Source organism: Larimichthys crocea, chromosome XIV (genome assembly GCF_000972845.2).
Source record: "Larimichthys crocea isolate SSNF chromosome XIV, L_crocea_2.0, whole genome shotgun sequence".
Taxonomy (NCBI): Eukaryota; Metazoa; Chordata; class Actinopteri; family Sciaenidae; genus Larimichthys; species Larimichthys crocea.
Genome location: NC_040024.1, coordinates 6,423,063 through 6,443,933, shown reverse-complemented (window position 1 = coordinate 6,443,933; position 20,871 = coordinate 6,423,063). Strand labels below are relative to the sequence as shown.

The 20,871-nt window shown below is 42.5% G+C and overlaps 2 protein-coding genes across 8 annotated transcripts in view; one reads left to right on the top strand and one right to left on the bottom strand.

Moving 5' to 3' along the window:
• LOC104935020 (butyrophilin-like protein 2) overlaps nucleotides 1-20,871 on the top strand; it is a gene marked incomplete at its 3' end in the record, with an annotated part of 550,859 nt that overhangs the window by 332,887 nt on the left and 197,101 nt on the right. The window lies entirely within an intron of this gene.
• The window catches only part of arhgap36 (Rho GTPase activating protein 36), a 51,848-nt gene that overhangs the window by 13,884 nt on the left and 17,093 nt on the right, over nucleotides 1-20,871 (bottom strand). For 4 of the 7 annotated variants that reach the window (XM_027287565.1, XM_027287564.1, XM_019264010.2 and 1 more), the window contains exon 2: nucleotides 5,803-5,959. In XM_027287565.1, coding sequence (XP_027143366.1) covers nucleotides 5,803-5,959 — 157 coding nt within the window. Of the gene's footprint in view, nucleotides 1-5,802; nucleotides 5,960-14,243; nucleotides 14,371-20,470; nucleotides 20,490-20,509; nucleotides 20,614-20,871 lie in introns of those variants that run through there. The other 3 variants (XM_027287566.1, XM_019264009.2, XM_019264007.2) reach the window with 3 other exon arrangements.

The window sequence follows — 20,871 nt, the reverse complement described above, 5'->3', positions numbered from 1 at the left end:
CCAAACTTATGGAGCCAACTGGCTCAATTTTAGACAGAAAATTGTGGGTAAACATCTCGTTGACGACGTAGATCAGGATTCACGTACACGGACTGTGTCTGAATAAACTGGAACAAGTTTTTCTTTGGTCGACCTCCTGAAAAAGAAACGTCCGTGCTTAGACACCGATGCAAAGACACGGGGTGCCGTTCCGAAATCACGAAATATAAACTTCTCCATTCTGGGACGTGTAATTAATCTGTGTGATGTGCTGCAAAAAAACACTTAAATTTCACCATAACTGACATGTTCTGTTCTTCAAAATTCATGTGGATTAATGGCCAAAAATTGACATAAAGACATTAAACATGTTTAGAGCATTAACAGTTTGATGGCAGATTAAGTCCAAACTTGCTACAGCAGCAGTTCTGTCTGTTTTCACAGTGTGTGTTTTGTTTCGTGTCGGGTTCTGTTTTACGAGCTCCACATCCTCCGACCGAGGTTACGAGGACGAAGCCTTTGTTTTGGTTACCAGAGCTGCTGTTTAGAAATCTCTAATCCCAGGTTGGTCTGTTAAGGAATGTCCCCACGTTGCCATCCAGAATATTTGAGACTGTAAAGATGGTTGCTTATTTCCATCTTAAACACATGTGGAGGAAAAAAGCATGTAGGGGAAAGAAAGAGCGTTTGGGTCCATGTGAAAGTGTGTGTCTGTGCAAGTCGGGATAAAAAAGGGTCAAATTCCCACGACTGCAGGAAATTAAAGTTTATTTCCAAAGCGAACGGCCCCTCCCATCACGCACACGCCACATCCAGCTGGGGATTCACACCGGGGACGTAAGCGTCGCGGTATAGCTCCGTCCTCTCAGTGCCCACCGGGCGCGTGGCGGCAGCGTAGCGCCCAGCCGTATTCACGCGAGAATCCTGAACGTATGCAAGACCCCGCGACATGGAAGAGATTATAAAAAGGATCTGTTGGGTCATAAATTATTGCGTCTTGTTCGACTGTTTCTACAACAATTAGTCTTGGTTGGATGGTTTCATTGATTAGAGTGGCAGCGATCAGCTCCGGTGACCGCGGCGCTTACGTGCCCGGTTTTATCTCTCCGCGACACCCTTCAGGTGTCCGCGTGCACGTGATTATATAATGCACAATGAGCTGAGTAGACACACCAGAGGAAAATGACCACATCTCACACTTTTCTATATTATTATCTATGTATTATTTATTCAATAATCATGGTTCTAGACTAGCGACGGGTTGTTTTTAAGGTTCCTTTAAGGTTGACAATGTTTCTTTTGTCAACATGTTGATTAATCGGGCGATTTATTTGGTCCATCACCATTTGTCCAAGCACATGGAGGTCTTTAAATTTGTTGTTTTATCCAATCAACAGTCCAAAATTCAATATTCAGTGATTTGAAATGGAGAAAAGAAGCAAACAGCCATATTTGAGAGGCTAGAAAACTTAAATCTTTGCTTGAAAATGAATCGAAACGATGGCTTGATCGTTACTTAATCCCCCCTTCTAGTCACTAATCTTGAAAAAGAAGCTTTAAGAAATAATTTAAATTGATGAAAAGATAGAAATGAGGCAACATCTGAACAGAAAAAGCAGAAGAGGGAACAGACAACAAGTGGAAAGTCCCCAGCAGAGCGTGGTCGAGAGAACGGGGCATGAGAATGAACTCAACACCAAATAAGACCAAATCTGTCTCAAGACTACTGACACATTTCACCAAGAATTCACCAAGAATTCACTGGAGTTTGCCAATGAAAGTAACAAACTCAGGTACATGCACACACAGTCAGTCGGCAGCACGTGGTCATGAACACATGGAGGTTTTATGGCATTTAACGAGAGAGAGACAGAGTCAAAGAATCAGGAGCTCAGAAGAAGAAGAAGAAACCTCAGAGAGGAAAAAACAACAAGAACCCGAAAGACAAACATGGAGGGAGCACAGAGGGAGGTGATGGTGAGACCGTGACGGACCTGGCAGACTGCAGAGATTTCACCCCCGAGGGAGAAACTGAGGACGAATCTTCCCACACTTTGCTTTGTCTTTATGTCTTATGTTATTTCACTGTATGCAACAATCATAAAACATCTCCGCGTGCAGCATCACCACATTGTGTCCCTAAAATTACCATAATCAGTCGGTGATCCCACATTTCCCAGATACAGACTCACCATATGACTCGGTCAGTGGAAATTCATAGAAAGCAAAGCTCCTGAAAACACGCAAAGAGCCACAGAGGATGAAAACTTCCCATGAACCTCGTTCTGTAATTAAACCCTGGCCTGATGGGAAAACAGGGTACATTTATCCCTTATAGAGAAAAAAAATACAGGAAGACGTCCTGAACATAAGGACGACAGGGACGGGTGAAAGTCCACAGGATGGACGTTGCGTCACATGGAAGAACAACTTATTTACGCAAGACCCAAACTATTATCTTAAACCAAGACTTGGCCCTGAAATTCACAATGATCTGTTTATCATCAAACACATGAGTAATTCATGTTCACACAGGCTCAACACCCCTGACTCCAGCTTCCTCAGAACTCTGTGAGCTCAGTGCACTGGGAGGGTTTCGGAGTGGTGCTGGTGTCGTGCCAGAACAGGAGCTAGAAGAAGGTGCAACGTAAGTGGGCTCAGCAGCCTCTATGGACATAACGGTAGAGGCTAAAAGACTGAAGTGGACACTGATGGAGGAACCTAAGTTGTTGTTGACAGCTTCATGAGCTGGGCTTCTTACTCTTGAAAGTAATATTAGCTTGTATACAAATGGCAGACAGGAATAGTTGGCAACTAGCAGCTAAACAGGCAGATATTTCCCTCAGGAGTTGGTGGAGCCCCAAAACAGAGCCAAAATAAAGTTAATATTTGACTCCAGATGGATGATGTGAATGTTGCAGCATGATTAAATGAGCGCCACATTGATGTCATATATCAGCTACTGCAGGTTTTAAACGTACTCTGGTGAGTTTTTGACAATTTGAAACTGAAGAGTCGGTCTTTGTTTCGTTTGTCGTCATGTTCCTGCCAGATGTTTCACGATATTTCTACACATCTACTGTTGCAGTAATGAAACAAGAAATGCATCAATGTCCCAGCAAAAAAAAAGGAGGAAACTCAACTTTGGTCTGTGGTTTGGCCGAAGTTATTAAATTAAATCATTTTTGATCGTAGTGGGAGTCAGACAAGCTGCAGCGTAACTGGGCGTCAGTGTTTGAACTGAGCCTGAATCAGTTTAAAGTCGAGCAGGTCGGAGGGTTAATAGCCCTGAATAGCTCTCTCAACAACAGTATGAGAGAGAGCAGCTGAGTCTGAGAAAAGCAGCTTACATACCAACTGGTCTCAAAGGAAAAAGGCCATCAGATCCTACACTTGTATACACAAACACAAACACACATCTACAATCAGCTTGGTTTGCTTCAGCCTCTACGCTGACCTCAGCGATCCCTCCAGACTCAACGAGCGAAAACCTCCCAGACTGCAGCCGGTGAGGTGTTTGAAAGATTTACGGTTTATTTGTGAAACTCTCCAACGTTATTGGCTGGATTTATTACCTTACAGTTAAGATGGACGAGACCATCGCACATGAACGATATTTCAAAGCAAAGGGAGTAGTCCGGTGGCAAGAAGAGGAATGGTTGTTAAAGTAAACATCAGCAGAGGAATAGTGTTGAGGTATTTTCCAGCTGTTAGCAAACACGGCTCAGGTTCTGAAGTAGACATCCAGCTGTTAACACCCGGCATGGAGGCCGGACTTTCTTACTAAATGCTACATTGCATAATTTCTCTAGAAAACCACCAACTATTTCACTGAAAATTCACTGGATACAAAACTTAAGAGCGAGTTGCTGCCCCAAGCGAAGGAGTTAAAGTATCTCGGGGTCACCACTGCGTGAGATGGACCGGCAGATTGGTGCGGCAGGATTACGGACATTGTACCGAAAAGTTGTGCAGGTAGCTCTCGATCTTCCAGTCCATCCATGTTCAAACCCTCACCTGTGGTCATGAGCTTTGGGTAGTGACCGAAAGAACAAGATTGTGGATACAAGTAGCCAAAATGACTTTCTTTCGTTGGGTGGCCGGGCTTAGCTTTAGAGATATGGTAAGGAGCTTGGACATCCGGAGAAGAGCTGAGAAACTATCTAGGCCATCTGGCCGAGATGGACGTCTGGAACACCTTGCTAAACCTTGGATAACTTAAATATTGTCTGCGGTTTTCTTTGAGCTGCATACAGCCCCAACAACCTCCACCAAAAAATGAAGGTGGTCTGTACGTAGTAAGAAGAGAAATGCTTAGCTATCAGCTCATTCGTAATAAGTGAAGGGAGAAATTACACAAGGCACAATCTGCTCTTATAGAATATGGCAAACGTCCATGGACAGTTGGCCGCTGTCTTTTTTTTTTAAATAGAAAGTAAAACAAAGCAATGATTGAAACAGTTTTTCCAACCGAGTTTGTAAGAGAAGGAAATGATCTTCTAGTAGCAAGAAAAGACACGAGTGGAATATATCCCTGAAAAAGTCCTGAATGTCAGACTGAATGATGAAGTGAGATGAAACATGAATTCAAAGCCACAGTGCTCATGATTGTATCCAGAGATGGAAAGTAGCGACCATAAAAAGAACTTGTTTTTTTTTGCCTCGAGTTCCCCATGAGATTATTTTTGTGTCCCTAGAAGGCAGAGCCAGCCAAGATCACCCTCTCATCTTAGAAATAGTATTTGTTTGTGGAAGTGATTCCCAACACCGCCTGTTCTGATATTCTCAAAGTTTTAAGCAGCAAATGTGTTTTTTTTTTTGCGTTACAGCAAATGTCCCGAAGATAAACTGCACTCAGAATCCCGCCAGCGGTATGTAGGATACCGAGCCGACACGTGGATAAATAAACAAGTCCTGCAGCCTCCTTTGCCCTTTCTTATCATAACGGACAGCTTGGATTGCTTACACATGTGTATAGAGTGTTTCTTTGACCAGAGAGAGAGTCGAGTGCAGGCTTAGCCTTGACGTCCTCCAGCTTTAAACTCATTCCTAAGATTCACAAACAGACTGTTATGGCTCCATCGGCGGTTCTCGGACAGGACGATTCAACCTTAGCTTCTTTTTTAAAAAGGGAGAGTTAACCACATCATCCTGAGCTTCTGTAACCTCTAAGATGACGTTCCTTTTCCCAACCAAGACAAAACAATGAAAGTCCCCGAGTCCTTAATCCATCATTCCCCAACAATCAAACAGTCTTTTTTTTACCTAATATCTACAAACTGTGTTTGATTTGAAATGTTTAAGGGTCTAACATTGATTTTAATTTATTGTTATAGACCAAAATCGATCAAATGAACAAAGGCGAATGTATATTTGGACATTTCTTCACAGGTTTGCAGTTTGAGAGCAACTCTTAGAGAAATGGGGCTGACATTTGGAGGGGAAATAAGTTTATTAACTCTGATTCCAAGAGTTTGAGAGTTTGATGAGGAGGTAGCTAAACATGAAGCTACAGCTACCAGTTGGTAGACTGGGAAAACTGGGGAAAACTTAGTTCCAAGTCTGATTCAGATTAAATCTGGCACTTTAACTTCCCATTAACTTCAATGGGGTATAGCATTTTGGCAGTGCAATGCAATTTAATGGCACAATCATCACCACATATGACATTCATATGGTATTTTTATGTTAATTAGGGCAAACCAGCATTGTAACTTGGAATAAAACACCAACCTTACATGTGAAATCAACAGTACGAATAAACTTTAACCATAACAACAACAACAAACTTTTTTTATAGTGTGTAATGTTATGTTTCCGTACCTCTTGGGATGCTGATCTTGAAATCCAGGTCTCTCTCTTCCAGGTGGTACAAGGCCACTTCCTGTAGCCTGGCTCGCTCGAGCTCCGACAGGCTCTGGATGGGCACCGGCTGCAACCGGACGCTCTGACCCAACATGGTCGCCCACTTGTGGTCCCCCTGTGATGATGAGAGACAGAGAGGTCAGCAAGGACAAACTTTAAAGGATGACGGAGGGTCGTGCAGGACCGACGTCATGACACATTAATCACAGTCGACTCTCCTTTTTACGCTCGCTCTGATGATTGAAGCAAAAAAACCAAAGTCTAACATACGATCATTATCAACCAACCATCAACTCCTTAACAGCAAAAAAAAAAAAGATTCAATTACCAACAGAGACTCAAGTTGCTCAACTAAATCTGTCTCATTTAACAAGGCAACAAGTTGATAACTAAGAAAAACGAAGAAGCTAAATGTTCAAAAGTCTCAGCAGTGACGAAAAGTACCAGCAAACTTTGAGGTACTCCATTTTATGATATTTTATATTGAGTCAAATATATTTCTGACTCTGATTAATAGATGTAAATCTAAATCAACCAATAAATTATGAAAATAACTAAATAATAATTACAGTTCTTGGCTCTTCTGGTTCAGTGTGTCCTTGAGCAACATATTAAACCCCAACCCTGATGTCTGTAAAACTATTTCAATTGTCAGATTTTACTGAAAACTTCAGTAAATTTATAGTTTGATTTATTTTCCGTAAAAATCCTTTCACTGTTTTTTTGTGCATCTTTTGAGTTCATCCATTGTTTGCAGAAACCTTCTGTCGTGTGCTCGTTCTTCAATCTTTGTCTGATTTTGAGACTCCTGCACAAAAAGGAGGTTCAACGTGTCCAATCAGCCGCTTTAATATCTTCTGCAGCTCTGTGAGGGATGTTTCCAAAGTTCAACAAACGCCTGAAGTTTAAAGTCAGGATATTAGAGAGATCATTTGGTCTCTGCTGCTTTGAATTTTGATTATTCGATGCTAGAGTAAAAACCACTTTAATGCAGGTAAAGAATTAGCCTGTGGTGATCACGCAGTTTATTAAATGTCAGTTTTAATGACGTCCTTTTATTTTATTAACATTTGTTTTCAGTTATCTGTTCAGCTGAACTTTATTTTTACTTCTTAACATCCGTCTTTTATTTGCTGTCTGTTTCATTCTTAACACATCTGTGGTCAAATCTCACTGTTCGATGCTTCTGAACGATAAATGGGAATTCTAATATTTTAATATTCGAAACAAAGTTCTACTCACATTTAGCGGACGTAGAAACTCGCATCTGAACTAGAAAATAAAGGTTGTATGACACTTGTGTACAAAACTGAGGTACTTTTACCACTTCATGCTGGTACTTTATTAGAGGTCTTGTACTTGGCAGCTGTAGTTACATTTTTAAGATCATAAGAATCAAAACAAACCGCTGGTTTCATCTTCAGCATCATCCACGTGTCTTGTTTCAGATGTCTGAGAGTTGTTACTCCCCACATACAAATATCTGACTCTCTTAATCAGGCCACTTCCTCAGTGTATCGTGTTATTTGGATCATTTCTATTTTTTTTTTGTGTTCAGAATTCTTCGTTTTTCTCCGTGAGCCTTTCATCACACGCACATATTAAAAGCACATTTTTGTGTGATGGGGTGAAGCGGTCGTGCAAACGCCGACCTCAGATTGCAGACCGCGTTTGTCTGGTTCTTATTAACCTGCGGCCGCTGCATCAAACACTCGCTCACTGTGGCTCAGGTTCACTTCATTTCCCTCCATCCTGGTGTTCATTATTCACTCCATCTATCTGCGAACCGCTAAATGTTACTAAAGTAAAAGTAATCTAACCGTTTAAGCTGTGCGTGCACGGTTGGGTACTCTGAAAATGTTGTGTAGAAGAACCTCAGATTTGAACTTGTACTAAACATACTCTCAGACATCTTAGAGTGGGCGATATAACTAACAGAAGACGTCGGGGCAGATCTGAAGCCTCGGACATATTTTGTCTGGCGACTGTGGCAGAAAAAGGACAAAATAAACTCAAATTTTGATGATTTTCAGATCAGAATAGAATCATCTCCACAGGGATCGCTGCAGAGCAGAAGTCTGATTAAGTCCATCGATATCACGCGTAGACTCCCAAAACATTGTTGGCTGGATCAAAGCATCTCGACTCTTCGTGTCTACCCAGATGTTTACTGAAGAGGAAAGTGTTTCTACAGAAGACATCGGGGAAAACACAGCTTCCAACTGCCCACTTGGGAATTTTAGAAAATGTTTCACTTGACTAACAATAGTTCTTTATTTATTTGTTTGTCTGCGTGTTGCATAGCAGCATTTTAAAGTCAGTGATAAATGGATTTAAGACCACCAAAAGCGTCCACGCTCTTAATCCTGCATAACTTTAAGCCTTAATATGATGTGAACAGGTGAGTTGTATATAAATTCACCCTCAGTACAGTTGTCATGAACGGGGAAATTAGCTACAGAGACCAAAACATGTTTGACACTTACACATTGGCTTCATATATTGGTGCTGGTTATTGTACACTGCTTGAAATAAAAAGGTGTAAATGTAAAAACAGTCAGACGGTGGATTTTTGGATGTTAAGGTAACAACTGGGGCATTTTGAAGTTAGAAATTAAATCCTACATATTAGAGCTGAAACATCAAAATGTTATGGAAAATATTTTTGACATTTAAAAGAATCCTGCAGGTGCTTTCTGTCGTCTTAACTCCTGGCATTTTGTTCTTAATCCCCGTGTTTGGTCCTGAGCTCTGAACGTTTGCAGACAACCTGCAGGAATCTTTAATGAAGCTGTATTCCCCTACATGGCCTCGATACTTAGGGGAAAAATGCTGCTGAGCACCATTGTGAAACGATGTATATTTTTACACTACACTCAACAACATGAGCTAGTGATCACAACAGACCAAAGATGGCTGAAGCTGAAGACCTTTGAAAAGGAGCCACTGACAGAATCAAAGCTTTACGTGCCTTTCTATAATCAGCCTCAGGCGTCCTGACGTAACTACAGTAACCTTTCATGCTCGACTGCCTCGCACTGTATACGTTCACTTCCATGTTTCTCATTGTCTCGTGTCTATAACCGAGCCGGCCTCAGCCCACACAGCGCAGCATGATTGGAGAAAATTGCTGTGGTCTTAATGCTAAACGTAACCAGACGATCACGTGGTGGTGAAACCGGAGGACGGGTGACCTACAGTGTCTCAAAGCAAACTAAGGGAAAGTTTGATGACTGACATTTAAGATCTGTTTAAAGAGACTAAACCTACACATTACATTATGTCCTGTGTTTTCTCTCTCTGGAGCAGATCTTTATATTTATGTCACATTGTGTGGAAATGTGTATTTTTGTGATAAAAATAAAACTGGGGACACTAACCCCAGTTTTATTTCACCAAGCTCTCACCAACCACTAAAAGTCAGTCCCACATTTACTCTTGTCCGGCGGCTTCTTGCTCGCTCACCTAACCAACATGATGGCAGAGGAGAAGAGAGCAAAGAGGTTGATGGAGAAAGCTGAGACGAAGAAGATGATGTTGGTATGACCCACATCCAACGATGACGAAATGTTTTCAAGCTTTAGCTGTTGTGTAATTGACCTCAGACTTCCAAGTTATCCATGCTTGGCTCCACAACATACATCATTCAGTCACTTCCTGTAACCCAACAGCCCAACCAATCACACCGAGGAGCTGGAGGTCATCAGCTCCTGATTTCACACTCAAACAAGACCTGGAGTCATCAGTCTTTAAAGAAACGCATCATTCATTGTGGTGAACGGTTTCTGTATCACATTGATTAAGCATGTGTGGCTTCAGGCTATGTGTGTTTGTCATTCCCTGTTTCCACATGTAAACTATTCGACTGATGCGCTGTCATGATGTTAAATGCTTTGTATCGTTTGTCGCTGACAGACTGGATTTCCTTTGCTCGTGTGGATAACATGCTTATGTCCCACTCAGTGTTGTCGGGCGTCATTTTCTGTGGCATAGTGTAAAACCCAAACTGTAATTCAATACAAAATGTTTGTTCATTGTTTGGCCAAAGGACTCAGCAGCGTAGACATGAGGTGTTAATTAACACTGAGGACAAACAAACAACTTGTGGTTAAGAACTTTTCCAAGTTTTGCACGAATTGTGTTTACGCAACAAGCTGGGTCTCCAAATGTTGGGAACCATCACGCCACGACTGTCAGAGATCTAGAGAGTGAATTCAACAACTGGACTAGAGATCTGAACATTAAGGTTTTCTGTCAGTTAGTGGCTGTAGTCAATACTGGAGTCTAGAAAGGGAGACAGTTGAGGTAAGGAAACCAAAGCAAGACTTTACTGAAAGACATCTCGCAAACACAAGCTTGAAAATCCAAGCAGACCTCGTTTCATACAAGAACTTCTCATGAGTTGTGTCTCATTTCAACACGGCCTACAGCAGAAACCTGTGGTTACTTCCAAAGGTTAACGTATCACAAGTTAACTGGGGTGACAGGTGACATGTCTTTTCTTGTTTCTCTTTGAAATGCTGACATGAACTTAAGTAACTTCAAGATACACCCAGTAAACATTGTATAATACACAGGACTATGTCAAGAGCAAGAGCACCGACTTCTTGGTGGATCAGATAATGCAGCTTCTCATTTCGCATACTTCCATACTTGGACTTTCACCATTTTACTTGTTGCTGGAGGGACTATATATACACACACCATCTAGCATGGGAATGTCTTGGGATCCGGACGTCTGAAACGTCGAGCTAAACCCACCGCCACCACGACCCGATCCCGGATAAGTGGAAGGAAATGGATGGTGCCATCTTTGGGTCCTCAAAAGTTCAGTCTGTTAGTTTTAAGCCTGGTTTAAGGAACAACCAACAAACTCTAATCACAGACCTGCAGAAGATCTCCAATGTAGGCAGCAGACTGACCATGAAGAACTCTAAGCGATCACAAGAACCCTGAACTGGATTCTGAATGTGATGGAGAACCCTGAGAAGTTATCCAGTCAACAGCTCTGCAGCAGCATTTTGGACCAGATGTAAACAATCCAAGTATTCTGTGCTGAGGTAGAAAGGTTCTGATAGTCGAGACGAGACGAGATTAAAGCATGAATCATTGTTTCCATCTAAAAAGAAACTGATGACATGGCCAGGACGAGTTCATATGCTACAACTTTCACACTCCGTCTTCTGATTAAGCAAATTCATTTTATCCCGTAGCTGAAAGGCTTTAATGTCTCAGTGATTACACACACTTGTAGAAAGGTTTGTGTGGTTTTGTTACGCTGTGCCTGATGAAGTGATTAAGTAAAAGACGTCTAACAGATGCTTCCTGTTTTTTACGTTTTTAAAATCTCTGCTTCCATTTCTTCCTCCCTCACCTCTCCGCCCGGCTGCTGTTCGTTAATACGGTTGTGTATATCCGTCTCTCCCATGGGTGCTTCTGTTCGTTTCTCGATGTGCTATTCATCATTAAGCTCGGCCTTTCATCATGCCTCCACTTCTTCTTGGCAAAACAGAGCAAATGAGACAGAGATTAATTCGGCCGCTCGTTCGCATTCATTAACTGGCAGGAGGTGATGAGGTAGTTTGTTTATCTTCCATAAATTACTGGGAAGTTTTAATTGTTTAACCGTGTTCTGTTCAGATTTAGTTAGTAGATCATTCATTTGAAGGCTGACATTGGACAAGTCGCCAGTTCATCACAGACAAACATTCAACCATCGGCCAAGATGTTTGCCAACCATTGCCGAGAGAGATATGGCAGTGATGGCTTCCTTCCAATGTCGAGAAATCACCCCAACCCCATTGTTTAGGTCTCGAACCTTTCTCCCATGCCAAATGTGTATTCATGCCCTTTTGTCCGCCTGGCTCCAACCTCCAGGCCTAATGTAAATGCCCCTCCACCCTTTGTTACCTACCTGCTCCTTTGCTTCAACCCTCTGTCGCCCAACGCCTTCACCTTTCCTTACCTTCCTCACCTTTTCCATATTTACATAACAGTATTGTGTAACCTTTGCTGTTTCTCTTCATTTGCTCTGGGTCACCTCACTGTCAGTTCACCAGTGTGCCGGCATGCTTTTTAATAAACACACCACCACCACAGCAACGACATCTCAGCTGGACTCCATGATTTCTTCGACTGGTTAGAGTTAACACAGTCCCTTGACTTTGTAGCTCTGACTTTACTCCGCATGGCTGCTGCATTGATGAATTTCCCCACGTCTGACTTCAACACAGAAACTCTTGAGATAACAAATCTTATCTAAACTTCCTGGTAGGAAGTCAGACTGAGCGTTGTGTTCTCCGTCTGAACGAGCTTCCCACATCACAATAACATAAAGTATGTTTTCTCAGCTCCGTACATCTCCTCACGCCGCCCTGAAGGCTTTACTGCTTCGTTGGTGAGCTACAATAAGTTCACAGCTGGCTCTTTCTACAAACTCTGCACGAGACTAAAAATAAATCACTAATGCACGAACTGACCTGCTTCTGCCTTACGCTTTAAGGTTCTCGACAGCTTTATGGCACGATAGAAATAATGCTCGAACACACAGAATATGTACTTCCATCGCCAGTTTAGAGCCTGACTGTCCGACTTTCTAATCAGGTGAACAGTGTCTCTGTCATTCGTACGTCTGTTCTCACTCTATGTAACTTTGGGCTCTGGGTCGGGAGAAGTACGTAACGCTTTACGGCACTAAGTCACACAGCAGCAACTATTTCACTGATTCTGGTGAAACTGGATCATATTTTATGGAGGAAATGTTTTCTGGTTTTCCCTCTGATGTCCTCCGGCTGCTCCGCCTCAACTCTCTGTGATTTACAGAGTTTATGATGGACAGTGAAGTAACCTGCTGACAGCTGTAGCTGCTGTTAGCTCATGTTAGCTCAGTCTGTTAGCTGCTGTTAGCTCATGTTAGCTCAGTCTGTTAGCTGCTGTTAGCTCAGTTTGTTAGATGCTGTTAGCTGCTGTTAGCTCATGTTAGCTCAGTCTGTTAGCGCTCATGTTAGCTGCTGTTAGCTATGTTTAGCTCAGGTCTGTTTTTAGGCTGATGTTAGCTCCTGTTAGCGTGCTGGTTTAGCTCTTCTTCGTCTCAGCTTTCTCCATCAACCTCTTCGTTCTCTTCTTCCTCTGCCATCATGTTGGTTAGGTGAGCGAGCAAGAAGCCGCCGGACAAGAGTGAAACTCTGATTTACAGAGTTTATGATGGACAGTGAAGTAAACTGCTGACAGCTGTAGCTGCTGTTAGCTCAGTTCGTCAGCTTGGCGGTGAGCTCAGACGACGAACTGAGTGTTTGCACCAACAGGCGTTACGACTACCAGAAGAAAGAGAGGAGGTAACCAGGCTCAGCAGCTTCTTGGAACATGATGGCAGAGGAGGAGAAGAGAGTGAAGAGGACGCTGACGGAGGAACTAAAGGAGAAAAGGAGAGAGTGAGCGAGCAAGAAGCCGCCGGACAAGAGTAAATGTGGGACTGACTTTTAGTGGTTGTGAGAGCTTGGTGAAATAAAAGGCTGAAAGACAGACGCCGAGCTGGGCTGACTGCTGCTGGACTAGGCAGTGAGATCAGCTGCTGCTGGGCCTGGATGATGATTGGCTGTTTGATCAGAAGTATGTAATCAGAACAAATACTCGATACAAGCTGGACATAGTTACCACAGTGGGATTACACTGGAGGAGACAAGCCACAACAACATAAATGTTTCTCTAATTAATGTTTTACTCATTCGCTCCGGTCACATGAATAACGAGCTGCTGCTGCTCGATGATCGTTTCTAATGAAGCGACATTATTTATCTCAGCCTCATTAGGACACATCACAACCGAGTCCGCAACACATTAGTATGCAAAAAGGTACGGCAACAGTGACAAGAGAGAACCACAACACACACACACAACTCTAATAGGCCCTTGGCAGCGTTAAAGACTCGACCACAGAAACAAGTCTTACGTCGACACAGCAACTCTGTGTCAGTCCTGACTAAACTGGCATGTTACCACACACACACACCCACACACACACACACACACACGTCTGGAATTTAATGTTAGGTCAGCAGAACGAATGCTAATACAGTGGATCAGTGGGTGATGCCAAAACCTTGTTTATGGATGTGTAAGGAGTGTGTGTGTGTGTGTGTGTGTGTGTGTGTGTGTGTGTGTGTGTGTGTGTTTCCATGCATGTCAATGCTGCATCATGTAATTTAAACATTTAAAAGAAAACAATGTGAATATTCTTTCTCAAATTAAAGGTTTTTGTTCATGCTTCATCTTTAAACTGAACATTAACAGACTGTAAAAGCAGTTTGTAACTTTAAAGAAACATCAGCTGTTTAAAATAAAAAGACAGAAACAGAAACTGACCAATAAAAATCAGAGTTTTTCTTCTGCAGGTGTTGTACCTGTCGGGGCGTCTCACTTTAAATCCTCGGCGTCGCTCGGTGCAGAGATCTCAGTCCTCGTTATCCAGACTTTGTTCAGACACTCGAACGCATCGCAGCAGCTCTGAGTTCAAAGTGAGCGAGCGAGATAAAGACAGAGTGCAGAGAGAGAGGAGAGAGAGATTAAGGAAGAGGAGGAGGAGACTGAACATAAACGAGAGGAGAGAGGGAGGAGAGAAAGGAAAGGAGGGAGGGGAGGTTGTGTAGTAGGAGGAAAGAGGTGGAGGAAGAAGGAGATGGGAAGAGGAGAAAGGAGGAGAAAAGGAAGGAAGGGAAGAAAGGAGAGAGGAGGAAACACTGTGGGAAAGGAGGAGTAAGAGGAGGCAAGTGGAGGTATAGAAAAGGAAAGAGGACTGTACTAATAAAAAGGGGAAGGAAAGGAAACAAAGAACGAGAGACATGAGAGGAACTGGGGACCAGACAAGGAGCCAAAACTGGGTTTAAGGGAAGGAAGGGAAGATAGGAAGTAAAAAGAAGCAAAGGAGTGAGAGAGGAGGTGTAAAGGAGGAGGTAAGAAAGAGGTAGAAAGAAAAGGACCTAATGCAGAGAAAAGGAGGTATAAGGGAACAGAGCAGAAAGAAAAGTAGGAAACAAGAAAATGAAGCAGAGGATGATGAAAGAAAGGAGAGAATAAGGAGGGAGGAAGAGGATGAGGAGAAGATAGAACTTAGGAGTGGGAAATGAGGAAGGAAGGTGAGAAGAAGGAGATAAAGGTAGAGAAGGATAAGGAGGTAGGAGCAAGTGAGAAAGAGGTGAAGAGAGGCAGTAAGGAAGGAGGGAAGAAGCAGAGGAGGAGGATTAAAGGAAGGATAAACTTATAAAGGACAGACAGGAGAGAGAAAAGAGGAGAGTACGATGAAGAAGGAGGACGAGAGGCGGAGATATACCGGCAACGACCAGAAGAAACCTCCACCAAAACCTGCAGTTCCTCTAACGTCCACTAGAGCTCCAGCAGTGAGTCAGTCTCCATAGGTCCCCATGTTCAAATGTCCCGCTCTTGGTAGTTTGTATAGTGTTCCTCTGTAATAAAAACAAATTAACAAAATCCTGCCGGAAAAAACTCCTTTTCAACAGCTGTGTGTGTTGTGGTGTGTGTTGTGTGTGTGTGTGTGTGTGTGTGTGTGTGTGTGTGTGTGTGTGTGTGTGTGTGTGTGTTTTTTTGGGGTTGTGGCTAAACGCCTGGAAATGTCCTCAGCACTCCAGCTGTGAGGCCCCAAAACACACACACACCCGACCTTTCCGACCTCTCCGGTCATGAGGTTTTTTTTTTTTTGGGGTGGGGTTCATGCATCAGACGTAAACAAGACGAGACGACGACGTCAACGTCGCCCACTCGGGGGGTGGGAAGTATTACAATAAAACTGAAGGCTGCAGACGGAGCTGCCCGGGTGGCACGGGCGAAGGAGACGGAACAAGAAAACCAGAGCACACCAGATTCCTGAGATTCTTCAGTAAAGGGGAGTGCTTGTTATACTGAATATCAGCACGGCCGTGCTGATATTCAGTATAACAGCACTCCCTCTCTTCTACAAGCTCCATTATTAAACAAAGAAGTAATGTTACTTAATGCCAAGAAATAATAAACATTGGTGCTGATATAGAGAATAACAGCACGGTGTCACTGTATCTGCTTTATAGGTGCTAAGGTTACCGGAATAGTCATCTGACACTATTTCTACAAATAATTTAAAAACACCACAGCGGATCGGAATTTATTGATATCTGATAATAAACCTGATCAACCATCATCAGTAACAATACACAAGAACTAACCTGATCATTCTTTAACAGTTACCTTATGTTTCTGTAGCGTTGACAGAACGTTCCAATAAAAACATATCAGCAGTTTGAAGTAAACTAAAGCGCCGTGCGCTGTCCCTTTAAGAAATATGACACATGGACCATTCATTACGTCTCGTAACACCACATCACTCTAGAAAACACGAGATTCAGTCTGACTGTCAGTTCAGCATCAATAATCCATATCCAAAGATAAACTGTGTTTTTGTACAAACATTTTGCAGTTAAGAAATCTGCCAATTATTGTAGATTAGTTAACGGTGCTTGTCGAACTGTTGTAGAAATCCAATAACACACCAGGGTCGTGCCGTTATATTGATATCAGCATGAGGGGTGCTAATATTCAATTATACGGCACTCCAAGCAGTTTGAAGTAACTATAAGCCCCCCTGCACTGTCCCTTTAAGAATATGACACTTGATCAACTCATTACATGTCCGTAAAAAAAACATCACTCTAGAAAGTGTATTTTAGTATTAGAGGAACGTTAGTTTAGAGTTAGAGCAGCGTTATTTTAGAGTTGACCCAGCGTTATTTTAGAGTTAGACCCGCGTTATTTTAATGTTAGACCAGTGTTATTTTACTGTTAGACCAGCGTTTTTTTTAGAGTTAGACCAGCGTTATATTAGTGTTAGACCAGCGTTATCTTAGAGTTAGACCAGCATTATTTAGTGTTGACCGCGTACCTTGAGTTAGACCAGCGTTATATTGAGTTAGACAGCGTTATATTAGTCTTAGGACCAGCGTTACATTAGAGTTAGACCAGCGTTATTTTAGAGTTAGAACAGCGTTATTTTAATGTTAGACGACTGTTTGACACATGAAGAGTTCTCAGTAGAGTCAGAGCGTTTGGTGACTTAAAACATTTTGTTATTTCTCCGTGATGTGACGGTGTTTTCTTCAGCCTGTGGACTTTTATTGGTCCTCGGTCGATCTACTTCACCGACCGTGAGCAGCATGCTCCGGTCTATGAGGCTCATCTTTCCTGTTGCGTCACACAGAAATGTGCTTATTGCAGTAGAAATAGTCTTGACCTCTGACCCCCGCCCCCGTCTTTTCCATTGATCTAACGGATCATCATTCGAGTGTGTCAGCTTATTCCCTCATCTTTGATCCTCCTCACTTCCTGAAACTCTTCTGCTGACCTGACTGTCGACTTAAAAACAGGATGGATATGAACAGGCCCACCCACACACCACACACACAACACACACACACACACACACACACACACACAACACACACACACACACACACACACACACACCTTTGACAACACCACCACCTACAGTCCAACCTATGAACAGCAACATGATCTCATTCATTAAAACACGAGTTTTAGTGACGTTTTGTTTTCTAATGACTCTAAAATAGACAAAATGTCCAAGTTCCCAAACAGAGATCAACATCTTCACGTGAGCTTTGTTGAACTAATTTTGAATTTCCAACTGTTTTTGAGGTTTTGGATCTAAAATGAAGGAGAATTTTCTCATGTACTCTTTCAACTTGTAATTTTTCATCCATGACTCCAAGTTGTATTTCTTGTTTGTTTCCCACATCCAGACACCAGATATTTTCTGTCTTCAACTTCAACTTTGTAAAATCTTCAACTTCAAAAAATAATAATAAATGAGTGTTCCGACAGCAACAAGCTAAAACTTGCCTACAAAGTTTATTTGGACTTTGTTTTCTGGATTTCTTCCTCTAATTGTCTTTTGTTTCTCTTTCACTGAGGAAGTCAAATGGTTTCGTCCCCACCCACAATAGAAAAACTTGAGTTTCCCTGAATTTCAGTTTAAAAAAGAAAAGAGAAACATTTAAAGCAACATTGTGTACATTTCTCTCAAACCAAATCACATGTTTAAAATCTATAGAGAAGTTACGCCAATGTTGCTTTAAGTCATTGAAATACAGTTGTGACAGGTCTCGTAATAACGTGAGGCAGTTTTGAGTGCACAGAAAAGCTACAGATAACCGTGGTGGCTGTAACATGCAGCTATGGATCGATCCAGTTTTTAATGTGAAATGGAGCATGAAGTCAGTAATGGGACCGGGTTGAGATGTAGGCAAAAGTACACAGCCTGTTCTGTGTTTCTCATGTGGCTGTTCAATGGACACCAAACCAAACTCAGATGATGAAGATCAGTTTTTAATTGAAGTACTCTCATAATGACTTGAAATACTGTCTCTAAATGGACTTTCAGGTTGGCTTTGTTTCGTAACTTCTGTTTTCAAGATGCAGAACGAATTTTTTAGTCAACCTGGACGAGATCGAAATCTTTAACTGCTTCCTGAGTTTTGGTTTTAGTTGGTTTTTAGTAGTTTGCTAAGAGTTTTCAAAACTTTCCAGACGATTACCTGTGAGAAAATGACACTCAGAATCTGTAAAGTGCTTCCTCATGTCCTGCTGAATGCAATCATATGTCATTAACTTACCCTTTGGACTGTTATTTAGAAGCCAATGACTCGTTATCTCATAACCACACGCGATTATCTAACTCCAACCTCTCTGCTCTATAGATACTAAACTTTGATTTGCACTTTGAGCCATTGAACACTAATCCATAAAATGACATCTCAGGACTTTTTATAACCAAAATACACAACACTCGGCAGTACCACGTGTGCTGAAATACTGAAGATTGAGAACAACAAGGTAAAACAGTGTTCTGGGAAGGTGTTTCAATGCTCGTGACACGTTATGTTAGCTTAGTCTGTTAGCTGCCGTTAGCTCATGTTAGCTCAGTCTGTTAGCTGCCGTTAGCTCAGTCTGTTAGCTGCCGTTAGCTCATGTTAGCTCAGTCTGTTAGCTGCCGTTAGCTCAGTTTGTTAGCTCATGTTAGCTGCTGTTAGCTCATGTTAGCTGCTGTTAGCTCATGTTAGCTGCTGTTAGCTCAGTCTGTTAGCTGCCGTTAGCTCATGTTTGCTCAGTCTGTTAGCTGCCGTTAGCTCATGTTTGCTCAGTCTGTTAGCTGCCGTTAGCTCATGTTTGCTCAATCTCTTAGCTGCCGTTAGCTCATGTTAACTCAGTCTGTTAGCTCATGTTAGCTCAGTCTGTTAGCTCATGTTAGCTCAGTCTGTTAGCTTAGTTTGTTAGCTGCTGTTAGCTCATATGGGTCATACCAATATCTTCTTCGTCTCAGCCTTCTCCATCAACCTCTTCGCTCTCTTCTCCTCTGCCATCATGTTGGTTAGGTGAGCGAGCAAGAAGCCGCCGGACAAGAGTGAAACTCTGTGATTTACAGAGTTTATGATGGACAGTGAAGTAAACTGCTGACAGCTGTAGCTGTCGTTAGCTCAGTCTGTTAGCTGCTCACCGCCAAGCTGACGAACTGAGTGTTTGTACCAACAGGCGTTATGGACTACCAGGAAGAAGAAGAGGAGGTAACCAGGTCCAGCAGCTTCTATGGACATGATGGTAGAGGAGAAGAGAGTGAAGAGGACGCTGACGGAGGAAGAGAAAAGGAGAGAGTGAGCGAGCAAGAAGCCGCCGGACAAGAGTAAATGTGGGACTGACTTTTAGTGGTTGGTGAGAGCTTGGTGAAATAAAAGGCTGAAAGACAGACGCCGAGCTGGGCTGGGGACCTGGTTGATGATTGGCTGTCCATCAGAAGTAATGTAATCAGAACAAATACTCGAGTACAGCTGGACATAGTTACCACAGTGGGATTACACTGGAGGAGACAAACCACAACAAACATAAATGTTTCTCTAATTAATGTTTTACATCATTCGCTCCGGTCACATGAATAACGAGCTGCTGCTGCTCGATGATCGTTTCTAATGAAGCGACATTATTCATCTCGGCCTCATTAGGACACATCACAACCGAGTCCGCCACACATTAGTATGCAAAAAGGTACTTATTCATTCACGCCAACAGTGACAAGAAAGGACACACACACACACACACACACACACACACACACACCTCTAATAGGCCCCTTGGCAGCGTTAAAGACTCGACCACAGAAACAAGTCTTACGTCGACACAGCAACCCTGTGTCAGTCCTGACTGAACTGGCATGTTACCACACACACACACACACACACACACGGCTGTCTGGAATTTAATGTTAGGTCAGCAGACAAATGCTAATACAAGTGGATCAGTGGGATGATGCCAAAACCTTGTTTATGGATGTGTAAGAGAGTGTGTGTGTGTGTGTGTGTGTGTGTGTGTGTTTCCATGCATGTCAATGAACGCTGCATCATATAATTTAAACATTTTAAAAGAAGAAAATGTGAATTATTTTTCTAAAATTAAAGTTTTTTTTCCATGCTTCATCTTTAAACTGAAAATAAAATCTGTTTCATTTTAACTGAGCAGTTTGTAACTTTAAAGAAAACATCAGCTGTTTAAAATAAAGACAGAAACAGAAACTGACCAATAGAAATCAGAGTTTTCTCTCTGCAGGTGTTCGTACCTGTCGGGGCGTCTCACTTTAAATCCTCGGCGGTCGCTCGGTGCAGAAATCTCAGTCCTCGTTATCCGGACTTTGTTCAGACACTCGAACGCATCGCAGCAGCTCTGAGTTCAAAGTGAGCGAGCGAGATAAAGACAGAGTGCAGAGAGAGAGAGAGAGAGAGATAGATTAAGAGAAGAGGAGGAGACTGAACATAAACGAGAGAGAGGGGAGGAGAGAAAGGAAAGGAGGGAAAGGAGGGAGGGGAGGTGGTGTAGTAGGAGGAAAGAGGTGGAGGAAGAAGGAGATGGGAAAGAGGAAGAGGAGGGCAGGAGGAGAAAAGGAAGGAAGGAAGGAGAGAGGAAACAATGTGGGAAAGAAAG